Source organism: Dendrobates tinctorius, unplaced genomic scaffold (assembly GCF_039654945.1).
Source record: "Dendrobates tinctorius isolate UK_male_01 unplaced genomic scaffold, ASM3965494v1 ptg000056l, whole genome shotgun sequence".
In the NCBI taxonomy this organism is placed as follows: domain Eukaryota; kingdom Metazoa; phylum Chordata; class Amphibia; order Anura; family Dendrobatidae; genus Dendrobates; species Dendrobates tinctorius.
Window position 1 is genome coordinate 14,427,883 of NW_027361724.1, and position 21,478 is coordinate 14,449,360.

The window sequence follows — 21,478 nt, forward strand, 5'->3', positions numbered from 1 at the left end:
CCCCCCAGTTTGTAGATAGGGGCAACATTGTTTGGTGAATTGGAACGCACGGGGTTAAAATTTCACCTCACAACATAGCTTAGGACGCTCTCGGGGTCCAGACGTGTGACCATGCCAAATTTTGTGGCTGTAGCTGCGACGGTGCGGATGCCTATCCCGGACATACAAACACAAACACACACACACACACACACACACTTTGAGCTTTATTTATTAGATAAATGAAAAAAAAATGATGTGCTGTTCCCCCTATTTTTAATAACCAGCCAAGGGAAAGGAGACATCTGAGAGCTGATCTTATTATTTGGGAAGGGGCCAATGTCGATGGCCTTTACTAGCCTATTGATATGAGCCCCCAGTTGTCTGCTTTGCCTTAGCTGGTTATTTAAAAAAGGGAGACCCCACATCATTTTTTAGGGTTCCCCTATTTTGAATAACTTGCAAAGGCAAAGCATTCAAAAAGGGGGAACCCTAAAAAATGACGTGGGGTCTCCCTTTTTTAAATAACCGGCTAAGGCAAAGCAGACAACTGGGGGCTGGTAAGGGCCATGGATTTTGGGCCCTTCCCAGCCTAATAATACCATCTCTCAGTTGCCCCGGAAATGGCGCATCCATTAGATATGCCAATTCTGGTGCTTAGCCTCGGCCCTTCCCAATTGCCCTGGTGCAGTGGCAATCGGGGTAAGGGGATTGTGGTGTGAATTTCAGCTGTGCAATATCAACTGACATCAAGCCCATGGGCTAGTAATGGAGAGACCTCTATCAGACACCCCAATTACTAACCCAGTAAGTAAAAAGAGAAGAAAACACACCCCAAAAAAAATTTATTTGACAAAAGAAATCTCCTTAAGAATTTCCATCTTTACCCCATTTATTAAAAAAAATAATAATAATAATCCACAGAGTCTGCAGAAATTCGTAATATCGACATCCCACAGCGATCTTCATCCACTCTATGGAGTTCTTGTTCAGAGAACACAGCTCCATAGACTTAGAGCAGCAACCTCTTCCAGGTCTCGCGCTGCGTTCTTCGAAACCCGACTGCTGTGAACTGAGGTAACATCAATAAGGTCACCTCCGTTCACAGTGACTGGTTCTCATGAGGGCTGCCAAACTAACAAGTGGTCACAGCAGAGTGAGACCCGTCACAGGCTGCTGCTGCAGTCTATGGAGATTTTTTTCTCAGAATGAGGCTTTATTTAAGTAAATATTTTTTGTCTGTGTTTTTTTTTTTTTTTTTTAACTATTCTCTAAACCGGGATAGTAATTGGGGTGTCTGATAGACGTTGCCCCATTACTAAACTCTGGGCTTGATGTTAGCAGACATTACACAGCTGACATGAACCCCAAATATTACCCCGCTTGCCGATACACCAGTGAAAGCGGGAAGAGCCGGACAAAATTGGATTTGCCTTTTGGATGTGTCTGGGGTGGCTTTAAGCTGCTATTTTTAGACTGACGAGTGCCAAATAATCATAGACCTTTTCATCCTGAGAATGCCTGCCACTAACTGTCTGCTTTACCTTGGATGGTTATCAAAAATAGGGGGACACCACACCGTTTTTGTTTTTTACTATTATTATTTCTTTCTTTAAATAATTTTATTAACAGTGTGAGGGTCCCTCTATTTTTGATAACCAGCCAAGATGAAGCAGACAGCTGGGGGCTGCAACCTACAGCTGTATGCTATACCTGTGCTTGTTATCAAAAATTGTTGAGACCCAATGTCTCATTTATTTAATTTATTTTTTTTAACATGCTGCACCAACCAATCACAGCCATGCTAATACTTAGCATGGATGTGATGGGGCTGGAAGTGCCCACACCATAAAAGCTTGTTGAATGGCTGTGCTGCAGCCTTTCGTAAGCTTTGTTTGGGCACCCGAACAGTGACATGGACTTCCGTGAGAAGTTAGTGTTCGGAGATTGTGCACTGACTCTAGGTGTCTGGTACGGACTCCGAACTTTACCATTTGGGTTCACCCATCACTTCTATTAAGTTTTCTCACCGATTCTCAGGTGCCAACCATTTCTAGTCATCTTTCTTATTTTATTGGCCTTTAGTCAAGCCTTAAAAACAAGAACAAACACTGGGAATTCCTAACATTTGTTCCAGTCTTGTATAGGCAAGTTTTCCCAAACTTTCATTACAAAACTCAAAAGGGGAAGCAGGTAACACTGATTCTGACAAAGAATAATGAGAGGCAAAGTATGAACTCTGGCAGGAGTCTTATCTAATGCTGTGGGAATTTCAGGCCGTCTCATTTCATGCCCAGTTCTGTAAAAGGATATTGTGAATGACAGAAGTTGGAAGCCAAATGTTTGGATCTGGCTATAAGGCGACTAATACAATGCAACATTTAATCTGAAATTCACTGTTCTATCAAAATAAAGGTTTCATTATTTTCCCTTTACAATCCTCACACTTTGAAGACCACATTCAGTATTTGGTCAGTATTTTACATCAGTATCTGTAAGCCAAAATCAGGAATGAGTGATAAATACAGAAGTGGTGACGTGTTACTATTATACTTTTCCTCTGATTGTTCCACCCCTGATTTTGGCTTACAAATACTGATGTAAAATACTGACCAAATACCGAAGGTAGAAACATGGCCTTAGGCCTTGTTCACACATTCGCGTATTCAGTATTTGTTCAGTATTTTACATCAGTATTTGTAAGCCAAAACCAGGAGTGGGTAAAAATCTAGAAGTGATGCACATGTTTCTTTTATATTGTTTATCTGATGGGTCCCACTCCTAATTTTAGCTTACAAATAATAATGTGAACATGGCCTTATGGAAGGTTGTAAAATTAGACCTTGAATGTGACTAGTGAAGTGGGCAATGAATAGCCAATATGCATTCTCCTTTCCTGGCTGAAATAGCTGAGGGCACAGCTTGAGATTTGTGAGCAACAGAGCAGAAGAGACCTTTGACCCGCTTGCTACCTCCCTCCGCTCGCTATTAACTTTTACTTTAGATCCACCATAATTTTAATTTGGAAGAGATTTGTAACTGCCGGGAATGTCAGAGTATTAGTAACTTGCATTGTTTGGTTACATTAGTTGCCGGCACGTGTAGCTTGAAGCATCCATATATGCACTAGTTAGTACTATGTTCTTCTGAACAGAGTATTTCTTTCCGGAGCTTTGCTAAACATACACCTCTTTCGTGTCTATTATCTGTGCTCAGTACTGGGATTCTCCTTACGTTCACATGCATACTATCTCCATGGTTTGGCAAGTAACAGTATGCCCTTTGTTGACTTTTTTTTTTTTCCGTAATTTCTGTCAAGAGTGAGGTCAATTGTAAAGATCTGTGCAGTTGTTTCAGCTTTTCCACACTAGGGCTGGCGTCTGATAAGGAGGCTTGGTTTAGAATTTCTGGAGCCACACCTCTGCTAGTTCTGCTTCTTGTTTGAAGGGTAATGTGTAGTTTGCACGCTGTAGAGGACAAATCAATGTGAACAGGCAAAAGTTTCTGAAAGGTATCAGAGTCTGACGGCCATGGCTCTGGCACGGATCTGGCCCGTGGTTGCTTTCCTGATGGTGGCCTCACCTGCACCATCCCAAGCACAGATGTTTAATTGGTTTGGTTGGGGAGCAAAGCCAACTACAACTACCACATTTCCTACCACCAGTCCGGAAGATCTGTATACATCTGAAGCTCATCTTCCATCTAACACATCAGCAACTGAAGAAAAAAGCCTTCCAGAAGAAATAACATCAACAGACCAGAAGCCCTTTCCTACGGAAACAGATAAGAACTTGTTGTCTACATTGATTCCTGAACTCACACCTTCTGCTTCTTCATTGTCACCGGCTCCAGCATCTTCATCTTCAGAGAGCGTATCTCCTTTATCTAATGGAACCTTGACCCATGCAGCTGAAACAAATCGGACCACACTGACGACACCAACGCCGATTTCCACCAAAACCTCAGCAGAGCAGAGGTTATCTTCTACAATGCTACCTGACCTCACACCTCCATCCTCATCATCATCACAGCCTACAGCTCCAACATCTTCACTTGCAGAGAGCAAACCTCCTCCATCTATTGGTACCCTCACCCAAACAGCTGCAAGAACAAATCCGAACACACTGACCACAACAACGCAGACTTCCACCAAGACCTCAACAGACTCCTTAAAAAATCGTCAGCCAGTGACAGAATCTCCTCTCAGAAAGCCTCCAGATGAGCCATTGTTATTCAGCATTATTCAGCAAGAGTCCAATATTGTTTTTGATATTGAGATTCCGACTCCTACCTCTAAGGTTGAACCCACCACCATGCCTGAAACTTCAACTGCTCAGAACTCGAATAAGGAGAATATTGCTGGTGTGGGTGCCGAAATCCTAAATGTTGCAAAAAATATTCAAAACATTATGAGCGTTTGGTTAGAAAAACCTGAAAATGATATTCAGAATTCTACTGATCCTACAGAAGAGCTGACCAATGTGACTGTCCCGAGTGACCAGCTAAAAAAGACAGGCAACGTTAGTCTACCTACTTCTGGGCAGAATGAAGAGAACAACACTGAGACTCTCACGTACAGTCATCTTTCCAGTTCCAGCAATCAGACTTTCAACATCAGTGCAAGAAATCTTACATTACCAGGTATTTCTCCTTTTCCAGTGTATGCAACATTGGAGCCTCGGGCTACACAGTCACCCAAAAAGTCTCTTTCGGGACCCAGCCAAACGGGAGACCAATTAGAGTCATTGCTCAGCTTGGAATTAGACGGATCATCACTGCATTCCCACCCACTGGACTCGCACATGGGCAGCATGCGCAATGCGGTTCCGATGAATATAACCAGCTCTCCGGCCAGTGGCCTATCCCATTATGTGATAAATTCTTCAGAGTTACATAAGAAAAATAATATACATAACAATACCGCTGATATAAATCAGTCTGATGAGAGAATTGGCCTCCATAAACATTCTGGGATAGCTGCCACTGCTGACCAAATTCATACTCCTAATACACATGTAGTATATTCAGAGGGACATCATAATGTCAATTCTTCTGATCATGATTTACTAACCAGCACTAAAGCTTCTACCTCTACAGCTTTTAGAAATAATATCACAGAGACTGCTTTTCATTCACCCAACTTGACTCCATCAGACGCTCATTGCTTGCCTGTCCCCGACAACCTGCCTTTGTGCCGCCAATTGGGAATTAAAACTTTTATGCTACCAAATTATTTGAATCATACCAGTGTGCTGGAAATTCAGGCGGCTTTGCATGATTGGGAGGGGCTTCTTAAATCTCATTGTCACCATTACCTGGAGAGGTTTTTCTGTTTGCTACTGCTTCCAAGGTGTAATCCACCCTCCTCCTTAGTGTCACCTCCAGTCCCATGTCGGGGGTTTTGTAAGGTTCTACAGGACGCCTGCTGGGACCTTCTGCAGGGAGCACATCTCCCCTTATCATGTGACTCTCTCCCCAAGGTGGATTCTGGGGTTCCTTGTGTGTATATTCATTTTTCCACAGGTGAAGTCTCGAATTCTTCTGTGTGGACAGGTAAGTGACTTAGTTGTCGGATGTCAGCAGATCATGCTAGGATGGATTTATTAATACTGTCAAAAAGTAATAACCTAGTGATATCGGGGAGAAGATGTGCCGAATTTACAACTGTGGCAAAGGTGTGAGAGAATTGGTGCTTCTTGATATGTGCCAGATGCTTTTCTATTCTATACATTTTTTTCAAAACTATGTAAAGAGGAGTAAAATGGGTTGAAAATGCATAAAAAAAAATCTGGTGCAAGGAGTGAACGTGTGGGGGGGGGGGGGGGGGGGAGTACAAATTGAGGCCGAATTCTGGCACTCTTTCACTAGTAAATGGGCTCCACTGTGTAGAAATGTATTTTGGCTTTATCTGGATGGCATCTGTGGTTTCCTATAAGGCTGTGTTCACATGCATCGGTCATGCTGCAGCTGAAAACCACAACAGCCCTTGTACCACTGCGGTCTTTTCACTATTTTCCTGCACAATCAGTTTATCTCGCAAAGAAATACCTGTTTAAGGGCTCATACTCACTTGCGAGAAACTCGGACGAGTCTCGCACGTCAATATCCGGCACTGCCGCAGGCACTCAGGACCGGAGCGCTCAGCTGCATAGAAATACATGCAGCTGAACGCTCCAATCCGAGTGCCTGAGGCAGTGTCGGGTATTGATGTGTGAGACTCATCTGAGTTTCTCGCAAGTGAGTATGAGCCCTTACTTGCAAAACTGTGGAACCATTACAACCGGCCGGGCAGTGGAAAAAACGCAGAAGCAAAGGAATGTTGATGTCTTCAGATGCAGCGTGACTGCAGCATGTGAACATAGCCTAAAAGTCAGCTACCGTAGATGAAATTTAATTACAGGGAGTGACAGTGTTTTGTAGATGGTCGTCTCCCTGCTGTCATAAGCTTCCTTTTTTTCCATTCAGCTTTTTCTATTGTAAAAAATCCATAACTGCCTTGTATCAAGTGGTCAAACCACTTATAAAAGCGTCTAAATGACAATATGAATTCTGGAAAATGATACAAAGTAGTGTGTATATCTCCCTATATCCCTTAGGGCTCACTCACACTTCAGTTTTTCGCATACGAGTGCCATATGTGTTTTTCCTGGATAGCACTCACACCTGTGATAGTCTATGGGGGCTGTTCACATGTCCTTCAGTTTTTGCAAAACGAGATTCGTACAAGATTATGGAGAAGCGTGCGATATCGATTCAGAAAGTCTATGATGGATCCTTGGAAAAAAAAAATTCACGGTCTAATAAATAGGAGACGGTGGGTAAACTTTTAAACTTTTTTTTTCTCATCTGAGAAAAACTGATGAAACTCTAACCAGACTGTGATGATACTCTGCTGAAAACCTGAACAAAAACGCTGATTAAACGCCGCCTGTTTTTCTTGTACATGAAAATAATTGAAGGAGACCTATCTTGTGCTTGATGTTGCATTATAGCAGACGGATTTTTGAGTTGTCGTCAAATTGCAGAAAGGACAAGTTTAAGAAAAGTAAAAGACATTGTCCACTCCTGTTGAAATCTTCATATACAAATCGTTAGGATTCCTCTCCGCTTGCCTGTCCCAGCGATTGTGACTATAAGTGACGATAAGTATCTGATGCACATACTTTGTCACATGTCGACTAGAGTCTCAGCCATGTATTGCAATGTTCTATTGAGAAATGCGGCTGAGGCTCTAGTCTGCATGTGACCACCGAAATGTAAATCGCCTACTTGCGGTCACGTAATGACCAATGGAACTTCGAAGCTGAGCCAACTCCTACCTGTGTATGCACCAGATGTGGACATGGACAACCTTATAAAGGGTTTGTTCGCTTTGTCTTTATTTTAAGCCATGTGTTGAGAATCTGTCGGCAGGTTTTTGTCACCTAATCTTAGAGTAGTGTGATGTAGATACAGAACTCCTGATTCTAGCCCTATGGAGGTGAGGGTCCTGGCTTGGTGTGTGGATTTGATCTATGGCGGCGCTACGCACTTGAGGGCCGAATGTTACCAATGACTGTGGTTTGCCAGGACCAGATCTTAAGGACTTCAATGAGGAAGACCACCAGCCAAAAATAAAGTTTTTACTGAACGATAACTTGGTGGGAATAATATACAGTAGATAGCTGGTACGCAGCTTAAAGAACGTTTCCTTCATAATACGGGGCATTTTCACACACTGTCTCCATTCCCTTCTCTTAACCCGCTTGTTTACTGTTTCCTCTAGTTCAACTGCCTACACCACAGCCCAGCTCAGTACTACCAGATAGTGAGAGCCCTATTCTCAACCTGCAATTTCGCATCCTCTTCCCTCTAAAGGGGACTAGTTTGCCAATATGGCCTGTACTTAGCTTCTCAGTTTGCTGACGCATTGTAACTCCCACCTGGAGCACTCTCCTCAACTCTCATTTTTCTGTTTCATCCAGACCCGTTACCTCTCTGAGGTATAAACTCAGGGCTGTACTGTTAGTCGCCCTATCTCAGGACCCATGTCCAATGCATCACTCTGCTTTTACTGCATGCTGGGCCCTATCTGACTTCCTGACAGGATCCGGTCTCTGTCCCTTCACCTTAGCACTTCCCATTCTGGGCTAGTCCCAAATATTAAAGGGAACCTGTCATCTGTTTTCATAGAATCATAGAATCGTAGAGTTGGAAGGGACCTCCTGGGCCATCTGGTCCAACCCCCTGCTCAAAGCAGGATTCGCTAAATCATCCCAGACAGATGTCCAGCCTCTGTTTGAAGACTTCTATTGAAAGAGAACTCACCACCTCTCGTGGCAGCCTGTTCCATTCATTGATCACTCTAACTGTCAAAAAGTTTTTTCTAATATCTAATCTGTGTCTCCTCCCATTCAGTTTCATCCCATTGCTTCTAGTCTTTCCTTGTGCAAATGAGAATAAAGATGATCCTTCTGCAATGTGACAGCCCTTAAGATATTTGTAGACAGCTATTAAGTCTCCTCTCAGTCTTCTCTCCTGTAAGCTAAACATTCCCCAAATCCTGCAACCTTTCCACATAACACAAGGTTTGCACACCGGTCACCATTCTGGTCGCTCTTTTCTGAACTTGCTCCAGTTTGTTGATGTCTTTTACAGTATTCCAGATGAGGTCTGACCAAAGAGGAATAGAGGGCAATAATGACTTCACGTGATCTAGACTGTATGCTTCTGTTAATACATTCTAGAATTGCATTTGCCTTTTTTGCTGCTGCATCACACTGTTGACTCATATTCAGTCTGTGATCTATAAGTATACCCATGTCTTTTTCACATGTCCTGTTGCTTAGCCCTATTCCTCCCATTCTGTATATGCTTTTTTCATTTTTATTGCCCAGATGTATTACTTTGCATTTTTCCCTGTTAAAAATGATTCTGTTAATTGCTGCCCACTGCTCCAGTTTATTTATATCTTTTTGAATCTTCTCTCTCTCTTCTCTAGTATTAGCTATCCCTCCTAGCTTTGTGTCATCAGCAAATTTAATCAGTTTACCCTCAATTCCTTCATCTAAATCGTTGAAAAAGATGTTGAACAATACAGGGCACAGGACAGAGACCTGTGGAACCCCACTTGAGACATTCTTCCAACTGGATGTGCAGCCATTTACGACCACTCTTTGGGTCTGATCACTAAGCCAGTTATGAATCCACCTATTACTTGCCTTGTCCATTCCATACTTATCTGTTTTGGCCGCTATAAAATGTGGCCACTGCCTTTCAGGGCTTATCTACAGCATTCTATAATGCTGTAGATTTGCTCCTTGTCCGACCTGAAAGATAATAAAAATAAGTTTTATTATACTCACCCCGGGTGGGTGGTCCGGTGCGATGAGTGTCACAGGTCCAGGTCTGGCGCCTCCCATCTTCTTGCGCCGCCGCCCTCCTGCTTGCTTCATCGCTCCCGACATCGCGCTTGTGCGCAGGCGTACTTCTCTGCCCTGTTGAGGGCAGAATAAAGTACTGCAGTGCACAGGCGCTGGGCCTCTGACCTTTCCCGGCACATGCGCACTGCAGTGCTATGCTCTTCCCTCAACAGGGCAGAGAAATACGCCTGCGCAGAAGCACAATGCCGGGGAGCGATAAAGGAAGCAGGAGGGCGGCGTTGCAAGAAGATTGGAGGCGCCGGACCCGGACCTGCGACACCCATCGGACCAGACCGAACCTGACCTCCCCCCTGGTGAGTATAATAAAACTTATTTTTCTTATCTTTCAGGTCAGATTGGGGGCTTATCTACAGCATTATAGAATGCTGTAGATAAGCCCCGAAAGGCGGTGGCCGCAGCTCATAGCAGCCAAAATAGGTGACAGGTTCCCTTTTAACCCTAGCTCTCTCTACTGTTTGGCAAAATACAATCTATCACTGATAACGCATATCATAATGCACATTACACTTTAAGGTACATTGACAACTATACATGTATCTTCAAGGGGTTATGTGGGCAATATGTCCATCTCCTTAAATTTGCTTTAGTTTTGATAAAAACGCCACTGGTTCTTGTTGAATTTATGACCATAGTAGTTGGTTTATTCTGTAGACTGCTGCTGTTCAGTTCTAGGATTTCAAAAAACAATCTGGTGATATTTGCAAGCAAACATCACCTTTTGCCATGTATTGTTGTTTGTAAAAAAAAATTTTGTTATATATATTTAATGAAGTTTTTACATAAACTGATAAAAAAGGAGATGGGGGTGCGGCCAGATGGACCGTCAGCGTCATGTAATTGTCTAGTATAAAGCTATCCTAGATTTTGTGGGAGAACAGGAGTTTCGCCCACAGGACCATACAGCTGATTATGATTGAATGCAGAGTTTTGCAGGTGAAACAGCCGTTCCATCATAAATTCAAGTAATTTTCATTACGGAGCAATTTGGGAACAGCAGCAGCTACTCGACCCTGCAATTTTTTATCCAATCAGGCAAGAGAATTGCTACAAATTGCAGCCAGGGTCACAAAGAAGATGCAGTCGCAGACCGAATTCTGATTGTTAAACTCCTTACAGGTGTTGTTCTTGGTGGGATTTGAACCCAGGACCCCATTGTTGCAGTGATAACCACTGAGCCACCTTGCTGCCCTGCATATTTATTTATTTATTTATTCAGGACTTCTTACCAGATGTGATATTCCCAAAAAAAAATGTCACGATAATTCTTATAAAACTGTAGTGGTTTATTGGATGTCCACCAAAAAGAATCATTGCAGTAAAATGTGTGATGTAGTTACAAAGAAATTATCAATCTGCTTTCATTTAGTTAATTAGATGAATTGAAGTCTTCACACACCATGTCAGCAAATAGACCCAGTACAGAGCGGAGAGTAAAAATTAATAAATAAAATTAATACTTAACAGTGATCGACAGCAAAACAGAGTGCGGCCTATGGGCAAAAATCCAGCAGGTTTTGACTTTTGGTGACACGTGCATTGTTCTTGTATGCTGAAATATCACCATTTTGACAATAATTAGATGAAATCTCACACTTCAATCTTAGTTGCATAACCAAAAAGCCGTGTAGCTCCGCTCTGGATGTGACTGGAGTATAGGACCTCGTGTAAGGTACCGTTACACTAAGCGATGCACCAGCGATCCCGACAACGATATGGATCGCTGGTGCATCGCTAAGTGGTCGCTAGTGAGCTGCCACACAGGCAGGTCTCAAAAGCGACATCGCAGGGGTCGCTACTTACCTCTCAGACGAGGCGATCCTGACGTCCTCACGCCCGCGTCCACGTGTCGCTCGTCGGCGCCACAGGAAGCGCAGCAGGAGGCGCCCAACGAGAAATGGTCCAGGATGTTCTCGCGCAATCAGCGATAACCAGCGGGGGAGCCGGTCGGAGGTAAGTATCACACATAGCGATATCGCTAGCGATATCGCTGCTACGTCACAAAACCAGTGACGTTACAGTGATATTGCTAGCGATATCGCTATGTGTAACGGGCCCTTAACAGAAATGTTACTGCAGTTTTGGAGTTGACTCGAGTATAGGACATGATGTAACATATACTCCAGTCACAGCCAGAGCTGCACTGAATAGTCTAAGACCTGATTGAAACACTAGAATGCTGACTGCAGCTGTGGCTGTAGTATAAGAAATGATGTTACGGTAGAACAGTGACTGCAGCTCTGGCTGTGACTGGAGTATAATATATGATGTATTCTGACTGCAACTCTGGCAGTGACTGGAGTATAAGACCTGATTGAAACAGTAGAATGCTGACTGCATCTCTGGCTGTGGTATAAGACATGTAACAAAACAGTAGAACAGTGAGTGCAGCTCTGGCTGTGACTGCAGTATAAGACATGATGTAACAGTAGAACAGTGATTGCAGCTCCACTCTTTCCTCTTGCGGTCTGATTGATTCTCAGCTTGTCTGTCTGCCCACTAATTTAGGCCACGTTCACACCTTCAGCATTTGGTCAGTATTTTACGTCAGTATCTGTAAGACAAACCCAGGAGTGGGTGATAAATCCAGAAGTGGGGACGGGTTTCTATTATACTTTTCCTCTGATTGTTCCACTCCTGGTTTTGGCTTACAAATACTGAGGTAAAATACTGACCAAATACTGAATACTTGAACGTGGCCTTAGTGTCAAGTCAGCACATGTGCGGTGCAATCTTTTGGTTGTAGAAAACAAATCATATACGGTGCTTTTTATTTTTCATCCAGACACTAAGTTCAGCAGAATAAAGCACCTGTGAATTAATGAATGGTTGACCATCCATCCCACAATGGCGGAAGCGTGGGTTTTTAAGCTTTTGCTAGTGGCACAATAAGAGCACTAAGTAACTGCTAAGGCCTCTTTCACACTTCAGTTTTTTACAATCAGTCACAATCCGCCAGGTTTTGAAAAAAACAGATCCTCAATTTTTTTTTGAGGATCCGTTTTATTTCCCCATTGACTTCCATTAATGGCGGATTGTGACGGATTGCCGTCCGTTGCATCCGTTTTTTTTGAGGATCCGCCAAAAGTTGCTGTCTGTCACCATCCTCAAAGATTTCAAAACGGAGCTTGTAACGTTCTTTTCTCTGGCGGATCCTCCAGACACTAATTTAACCCGAAATTCTTTCTGGGTGCCGGACAAAAAAAAAAATTCTCGCTCTCTCTCGCTCTCTCTCGCTCTCTCTCGCTCTCTCTCGCTCTCTCTCGCTCTCTCTCGCTCTCTCTCGCTCTCTCTCGCTCTCTCTCGCTCTCTCTCTCTCTTCCTTTAAATTTCCTCATTTTTTTTCAGGATCCGTTTTCGTTCACATCAGTTAGGAACGGATCCGCTTTTCTGACTTTTTGGCGGATTTGAACTGATGCAAAAAACTGAAGTGTGAAAGAGGCCTAAGGCGTTATAACAAGCGTAATTTTGCCATTATAGATTATAAACCGATTGTCCGGATGCATGATATTGGAGATAGTGATGCCTTTGACCCATAGTAAAACTTCAGCAGTTTTCTGCCCTATATTCCTATATACAGTTTTGCTCAAAAGTTTACATACCCCGGCAGAATTTTTGCTTTCTTGACCTTTTTTCAGAGAATATGAATGATAACACCAAAACTTTTCCTCCGCTGATGGTTAGTGGTTGGGTGAATCCATTTATTGTCAAACTACAGTGTTTTTTTTTTCTTTTTGAATCATAATGACAACCCAAAACATCCAAATGACCCTGATCAAAAGTTCACATACCTTGGTGATTTTGGCCTGATAACATCCACAGAAGTTGACACAAATGGGTTTGACTGGCTACTAAAGGTAATGCCCTCACCTGTGACCTGTTTGCTTGTAATCAGTGTGTGTGCATAAAAGCGGAGTGAGTTTCTGGGATCCAGACAGACTCGTGCACCTTTCATCCAATCACTGACGTTTCTGGATTGTGACTCATGGGGAAAACATAAGGATTGTCAACAGATCTACGGTAAAAGGTAGTTGAACTGTATAAAACAGGAAAGGGATGCAAAAAGATATCCAAGGAATTGAAAATCAGGGGCTATGTAAAAACAAAACCACAGTCAGGCAGACCAACAAACATTTCATCCACAACTATCAGGAAAATTGTTCATGATGCAAAAAAACCCCCACAAGTGACATCACCTGAAATACTGGACTCACTTAAAACTAACAGTGTGGTTGTTTCAATATGAACAATAAGGTGGCAATTGAAGAAAAATGGGCTGCATGGTCGAGTCACCAGAAGAAAGCTATTACTGCACAAATGCCCAAAATATCTTGCCTACAATACATAAAACAGCACAGATACAAGCCTCAAAACTTCTGGAACAAGGTAATTTGGAGTGATGGGCTCAAAATTGAACTTTTTGGCCACAACCATAAACGTTACATTTGGAGAGAGGTCAACAAGGCCTATGATGAAAAGAACACCATTCCTACTATAAAGCACGGAGGTGGATCGCTGATGTTTTGGGTTTGTGTGAGCTACAAAGCACATTAGACTTGGTCAAAGTTGAAGGAAAGATGAATGGAGCACATTATCAGCAAATACGGGAGGCAAATTTTCACTCATCAGTCCGGAAGCTGCGCATGGGACATACTTGGACATTCCAACATGACAACGATCCAAGGCTAAGTGGACCTGTGATTGTCTACAGCAGAACATAGTGAAGGTTCTGGAGTGGCCATCTCAGTCTCCTGACCCCAATATCATTGAGCCACTCTGGGGAGATCTCAAGCGTGCAGTTCATGCTAGACAGCCCAGGAATTTACAGGAACCGGAGGCTTTTTGCAAAGAAGAGTGTGCAGCTTTACCATCTGAGAAAATAAAGCACCTCCCAGCAACTACCACAAAAGACTTCAAGCTGTCATTGATGTTAGAGGGGCAATACACTGTATTAAGAAATTGGGTATGTGAACTTTTGATAAGGGTCATTTGGATGTTTTGGGTTGTCCTTATGATTTACAAAGAGAAAACATAATAGTCTGACCATAAATGGCTTCACCCAACCACTAACCATGAGTGGAGAAAAAGTTTTATCATTCATATTCTCTGAAAAAAGGCCAAGAAAGCAAAAATTCTGCCCGGGGTATGTAAACTTTTTAGCACAACTTTAGATAGTAATCCTGGCGCTGTGCTGTAAATCATGCACTGCGTCATTGGTATAGACCGTAAATGACCCATAGTCCGCTGACATTGCTCTAGTGATTTGGTCATTCTGATAATATGTTGGCACATGATTAAAAAATACTAGAGAGGATTTGTAGCTGACCTCAGACCCTGTGCATCATGTGTGCTAATACTCTCTGCCAAAACCTCTGTTTATCTGGACAAACCGCAGATCTTCCGGCCCTAAGTGGAGAAGCTCTTGTGATTTTTGTGCCCACCTTGGTGGCGGGGGGGAAGGCTTGGCTCTCAAGCTCCAGATCCAAAGTTATGCTTGTTTGCTTACTTTCAACAGTTCAAAGGAAACGATAGCTGGGTATTACACAGGTTTGAGTCCAAAAGCTTTTAACTGATTCTTGATCTTTAGAGTAACTTAACACCGAGTTCCTCTAACAATTGCAAGTCTAACGAGTAACAATTTGCATAAATATAAAATTCTCTGATGTAATGTTATCAATGTGTGTGCGGGGCATGAGCGGGAATGTTCTAGTCCTCTTAAGCTCTGTTTGCACTTGTATTTTCCTTTTTTGTTGTTCTGTTCTAGTTAATGGGATCCATCTGGTCTGTTTGCATCTGTCCTGTACCGTATCAATCTTCTGTATGAATTCTCTGCATGTTACTACCGGAATGTATCTGTAACACGTAGTTCTCATTATAACATTGCGGAAAGGGATTGCTATTTGTGCAATTACTTAATATATCTTCCATAAATTGGCTTTAGGGATTTAGAACTTTAACTTGTAAAGAAATGGTAAAGTTAATCGCTAGCAACCACTATAATTTCATAATATTTGATATAAAATTGAAAGATTTATTTTTTGGGTGGTTATTTACACGGTGTTTGATTTAAAGGGATAGTGTAGACTTGGGGTTCAAGTCTGCAGTCACTCTATGTGACTGCAGACTTTTGAATACTCATAGTTCGCACACTGCTCGCTGTTAAGATTCTTTGGTTCCAGGCGCGGGTGGAAGCATGACCGCAAGTATCAGATTTGCATACATGCTGTCACGTACAAACTAGACATGCGCGACTTCAAGTGAATTAAGCAAGGTTAGACACGTCTAGTCGGAATGTGGCTGGAAGTATACCAATCCCAACACTTTAGGAATCCTGACACTGTGAAGATTGACAAGTCTGTAGTCATATAGAGTGACTGCAGACTTTTGAATACTCACGGTGCGCACACTGCACCCTGTTAAGATGCTCTGGTGACAGGAGTGGGTGGAAGCATGATCGTAAGTATGAGATTTGCATACATGCTGTCACATGCAAACTAGACATGTGCGGCCGGCCTCACTCAATACAAGTGAATTGCGCAAGGTCAGACACGTCTAGTCGGAATGTGGCTGGAAGTATACCAATCCCGACACTGTAGGAATCCTGACACTGTGAGGATTGACAAGTCTGCAGTCATATAGAGTGTCTGCAGACTTGAACCCCACGCCTGGACAACCCCTTTCATGGAAATCAGTTTTTGTGATTTCTATAAAATGGGTTCTAGCTATTAATTGCAATAGTTGTGACTTTTGACTTATGAAGTAGCTGACATTTTTACTGGGCAAGCAGAGTGGTCTGTAACTCCTCAGTTCTCAACCTGCTATCAGCTGTAGGCTTGAGCACTTGGAAACTGGCATTCGTTGCCAGATGCGGGGCAACACAGGATGGTAGCACGCTTATAAATGGATTAGGACACAGTGCATTCCACTGATAAGGGAAAATTGGTGTCATAGCTTTGGCTTTGGTGTAATAGTAATATCCCTACCCTTGGAGCGCTGTACCCGTCGTTGCACATACTGTACATACAGTCCATGTTCCTTATGTAATCCAGTTTCAAACAGTTGTTCCTGCCTTGATTTTGTCTTCTTCCAGGCAGCTGTTTCTTCTTTATCACAGCAATTAGTTCAGTTAGTGATATGGCCGCTATGTGCGAGATGTTTTTCCTCTGGAAATTGTGTTCATGCATTGCTGACATCTGTATTCCACTGTACTTCACAGAGCGGCATTGTAGTCTGAAATCTCCGAATCTACATAGCGGAGTGTGAATTCTGCACTCGCAGCCAAGGAATGATAAGGACTTTCCCAATCACGTTATTGCACTTAGGTATTTACAGCGCCCATTAGAAAATGAGACACCGTACAAGAATTTCATAAATACTTTTAGATTCTTTTATTTACAGAATATTTTTCTTTATTCATAGCAAAAATAATAAAATCATCCTATACGCTATATGGACACACCTCCATAAATATTGAATACAGGTTTCTCATTCAGTCCCATTGCCCCCGGTGTATAACATCCAGCCCCCCGCCATGCCGTCTTCTTTTATTAACTAGCTTACCAATAACAGTGTGGTCCTATGATAGGATGTCACAGGTGTAACAAGTCAGATCATGATGTTTCTTCCCTCCCTATAAATATTTTACTATCAACTGTGAGTGATATATTATTGGAAAATGAAAGCGATTTAGAAACCAAAGCTACTCAACTGTGAAGTGTCAGTCCACATAAAGTTACGGAGCAGACTGACTAAGTGCTGTGGCTCAAAAAATGCATAAAAGTCACCAGCTTCTTCTGAAGTTAACATCTGCACAAAAACTGTGTGCTAGGAGCTCAATGACATTGGTCTCTATGGTTGAGCAGGTATATGCAAGCCTTACATCACCAAGCACAATGGCAAACGTTGGATGAAGTGGTGTACATCCACCATTACTGGACTCTGGAGCCGCAGAAATATGTTTTGTGGAGTGATGGATCATAATTATTTATCTGGCACCTGATGTACGAGGTTTGTTCTAGTGAACACCAGGAGAATGTTACTGTCACAATCCAGGTTGGATCTGACAGAGTAAATGCACAAAGTAACCTTTTTTTTTTCCTTTGGCTGTGTGCCAAAGGTGGTTTTGCCCCCGGTGGCCATTAGGGTCATTGCACTGTGGTGATTTCAGTTGTAGTTTTCCCCCCGGTGGCCATTAGGGTCATTGCACTTTGGTTACCTTAGTTTGTGCACGTAATCATGTAACAGGTGTGATAGCTCTATAAAAGAGTATCAGGTGTGGTAATCACTGTTGGTGATATTGAAAGTATTCACTTGCAAGCAAGCCTGGGTGAAGAATGGAGCTAAAGGAGAGTCACAGGCAGCTCAGAGAGAGTCCTAGAGTGAATTGGTGGAGTGAGCGATGGTGTCTGCAAGGAGTGCTGGCATGGCATGGTGCAGTCAGCTATAGTGTCAGCAAGGAGTGCCTGCATGGCTTGGTGGAGTGGCAGTTGCGGTGTAGAACTGCACTCACGGTGCTGGACTTGGTTGGTGAGAGCTGGACTCAAGTATGCTGGACTCATTTGCGGGACTCCATTTCTGGACAGCTGCATGGAGGTGGTGGACTCTGGTTGCTCCAAGGCTGCACTATGATGCTGAGAAGGTCTGTTTCTGGACAGTGCACAGCGATGGTGTCTGCAAGGAGTGCTGGCATGGCGTTGTGGAGTCGCAGCGATGGTGTCAGCAAGGAGTGCCTGCATGGCTTGGTGGAGTGGCAGTTGCGGTGTAGAACTGCACTCACGGTGCTGGACTTGGTTGCTGAAAGCTGGTCTCAAGCATGCTGGACTTTTTGGCAGAAAAGCTGGACTCAGATGTCGGACACGGTGGAGGAAAAGATGCACGCAGGTGGTGGGCTCTGTTGCTAGGAGCGTACGCAACGGAGCAAAGCTAAGTGGTGTTTCCCCTGTTTTGTCACTTTTCCTTGTGTGTGTTTAGTGCAGTGGTGGGATTAGTTTCCGCACCGACCAATTCCCTAGTGAGGGTTTAGGTGCAGGGCGAGCTAGGGTTAAAAGGTATCCTGAGCGGCGCCTGGTGCGGAACCGGCCTATAGAGACACTGACTCAGGGGAGTGCAGGAGGTCTCCACGTCCCTACTCCCTATCGCAGGGCCACCATTGTTATTGTTACCCAGGTTTTCCCCCTTTTCCCCTATGTCTTATTGTATTAGTTACCGGCCTGCGGGCCGCGTCACATAGGACAATCACACGTGCCGCGTCCTGTTGTATCAGTTACCGGCCTGCTGGCCATGTCACTCAGGACGGGGCACGTGACAGTTATCTTCCCTACTGCATAGTGCCAGCTGTAAAGTTTGGTGGAGGAAAGATGATGCTACAGGTTTAGTTACTTAGTCCAAGTAAAGGAAATATTAATGCTTCAGCATACAAGACATTTTGGACAATTGTAAGCATCCAGCTTTTTGAGAATAGTTTGCATAAGGCTCTTTTCTGTTCCAATCTGACTGTCCCAATGCACAAAGCAAGGTTCATAAACCCATGCTCAGGTAGGAGTTTGGTTTGAAAGAACTTGATCGGTTCCCCAGAGCCCTTACCTCAACTCCATCAAAAACCTTTAGAATAAATTAGAGCAGAGATTGAGTCAGGCCCTCTTGCTCAACTTCAGTGTGTTACGGCTCACCTGATGAGGTGGAGTCACCAAGCTGCACATCAGGGTGAACACACAGATCAAGAGAGATGGCACAGTGGGCTGGAGTTGCAGGATGGCACATGGATAAGCGAGAACCTGGACAATGCTGGACAGCAGACAAACAGGTGGATCAAGACACACCAGCAGCTATAGAGCTAGGAGTGTAGACAAACGCAGGAGCTGAAGATGTGAAGTAGATAAAGAATTGCTGCAGTGTAATGCGGACAGTCTCAATTTAACAGTTCATAATGCTTAAAGCAGGTGATAGGTTAATCGGTAGGTCTGAGGAGTAGTAGATGCAGTTTGCATAAAACACAAGAGTTTTCAAAGATGATTGCAGCTGAAGGAACTGAATGGTGGCAACCTCCAAAAACAAAAGGCAACTGAGCACATCACTTACTGAAAACTCAGAAAGATATGTGTCTACATTGACCTTAAAATAGCTTGGGTAATAATGTCAGTGAGGTATGCTAGACAACTCGTGAAAGCACAGTGGAGCACAGCATAGGGTGGTCGGTTATAGGGGAAGGTGGCAGAACTTGGCCCTGGAACACCCTGTCTGAACCTCTGAATGGTCTTCTCGATGAATGGGGAAAAATCCCCAAAATACACACCAAAATTTTGTAGAAAGCCACTCAGAAAAGTGAAAGTTAATATGGGAACTAATTCCTTATCATTGCCTATGGATTTGGCATGAGAAAAATATCCTGTAGGTGTAATATATAGTTGCCCCAATACACTTGTCCATGTACTTATGCTAATTTACCACTGTAATGTGGATCCAAATGAGTTCCAGGAGCAAAAATTATAAGAACAAGGTCACAGAACTTCGAGATGGCTTCTGATATTTGTTATTTTATGTTGGGAAGTTGTTAGTTCTGTAATTTCCTATTACATTTCATTTGAAATCTCATCATATCATTTTACAACCTTAACATGGTATATGCAAAGTGGCACCCGTAGTAGCTGTCATATTTTTCATTACATGGTCACCATCACTTTAAGTTACATAGGATGGTAGATGATAAGGATCAGAATAATATGGGTTTCCACGCTGTGTATTATGTTCCCCGGCCCCAGGGGTTTGCAGCTGTGGAAAAGTAAAATGGACACAACTTATTCTACTTAAATAAAAGTATTTTCCCATCAAGATCATTCACAAAGAATAATAAGTGTAATTTATCTTGAAAACTTTCATAGAGGATGAGGCATTGTGGATGATTTACCGAGTGTTATGAATGTCAGGATGAACCAACTCTCAAACCAGATGTTTTATATATGGAACATATTTGAGTCTGGGTAGTAAACATACCATGAGATTTACAGGTCTGGAGGGGAATAGTTGCAGATCTGCATTGAGGACTGTTAATTTAAATCATATATTAAAAATATCATGGGAAATTATGGATACAAATATCCTTTGAGACAGTTGGCTTTTCTGCTGTTGATTCCTCATGGAGGTGCACGGCCATACACCACTGCTACGCGGCACAAAGAAAATCAATGCCTTATTCATTTTTAAGGTGTCAAAAATGCCAAATTTTTAAGATCCTCCACCTCCTGTGTTTTCTGACCAAATATGCTTTTGGCATCATTAAAAAAAAATGTTTGTGCCTAGATATGGCTTTCCATTCATCCTGATATGGTGTAGATACCATTTGGTCACTCAAGTTGCCTGATTACCAGCTGTATCAAGCAGCTTTGCTGGATTGAGAAAAAAAAAAATTCTCATCACTTTGAGCAAAGTGAATTAAAAGCAAAAAATTATTTATTGTGACTGTATTAAAATCGCATGGGCATAGAATAATACTGACACGTTTCAAGTCTGACTCTTAATTGTAGAAGATTGAGTCAGCCAAGCACGAAATATGACAGATAATTTTGTATTCCCATGCTACTATTTTAATGATGACGGTCGATCGTACGACCGAAAACGTTCAAGAATTTTTTAACTGGATGCTTTGTACAGTAAAGGAACTATCAAATTCAATTTTCCCTTTTGAGTGCCAAGTCTTTACTATAATCTATAGTGGATTGGATATCCTACTTGTGCACCTCCCTCTCAGTCATCGAGTGCTCTGTTTTTTCTAATTTACTATTTTAATGAAGTCACAATAAATTTGTTTTCTTTTAAGTCACTATGCTGGATTGGAAACCTTTTGTCATCACTTGTGGCAGATATATCCCGGTCTTTGGATTAAACCAAGGTAGAACATCACCTCAAGTGTGAGGAGGACTGTGGTGCTGCTGAGTGTTATGATGGGTCATTTAAGATTTAATGCAAGTTGGTGATGACATGACTGAGTTAAAGGTCAGAAAGGGGTTAATACCGAAAGTGCATCCATTCCATCTGATCGCGCTGCTGAAAACGTAAAAGGTCTTGTTTCCATCCCATAGACACAC

General features: G+C 42.8%; 2 protein-coding genes across 3 annotated transcripts in view; both read left to right on the forward strand.

The window, feature by feature from the left end:
- The window catches only part of COL18A1 (collagen type XVIII alpha 1 chain), a 250,975-nt gene that overhangs the window by 133,930 nt on the left and 95,567 nt on the right, over window positions 1-21,478 (forward strand). The window contains exon 1 of one of the 2 annotated variants that reach the window (XM_073577507.1): window positions 3,445-4,620. The exons of the other annotated variant lie outside the window; for it this stretch is intronic. Coding sequence (XP_073433608.1) covers window positions 3,510-4,620 — 1,111 coding nt within the window. The 5' untranslated portion in view covers window positions 3,445-3,509. Of the gene's footprint in view, window positions 1-3,444; window positions 4,621-21,478 lie in introns of those variants that run through there. 2 annotated transcript variants of the gene reach the window in all.
- On the forward strand, window positions 4,629-5,563 carry LOC141091793 (uncharacterized). The gene has a single exon (XM_073577516.1). The coding sequence runs from the start codon at window positions 4,782-4,784 to the stop codon at window positions 5,538-5,540; it is 759 nt and encodes a 252-aa protein (XP_073433617.1). The 5' UTR covers window positions 4,629-4,781; the 3' UTR covers window positions 5,541-5,563.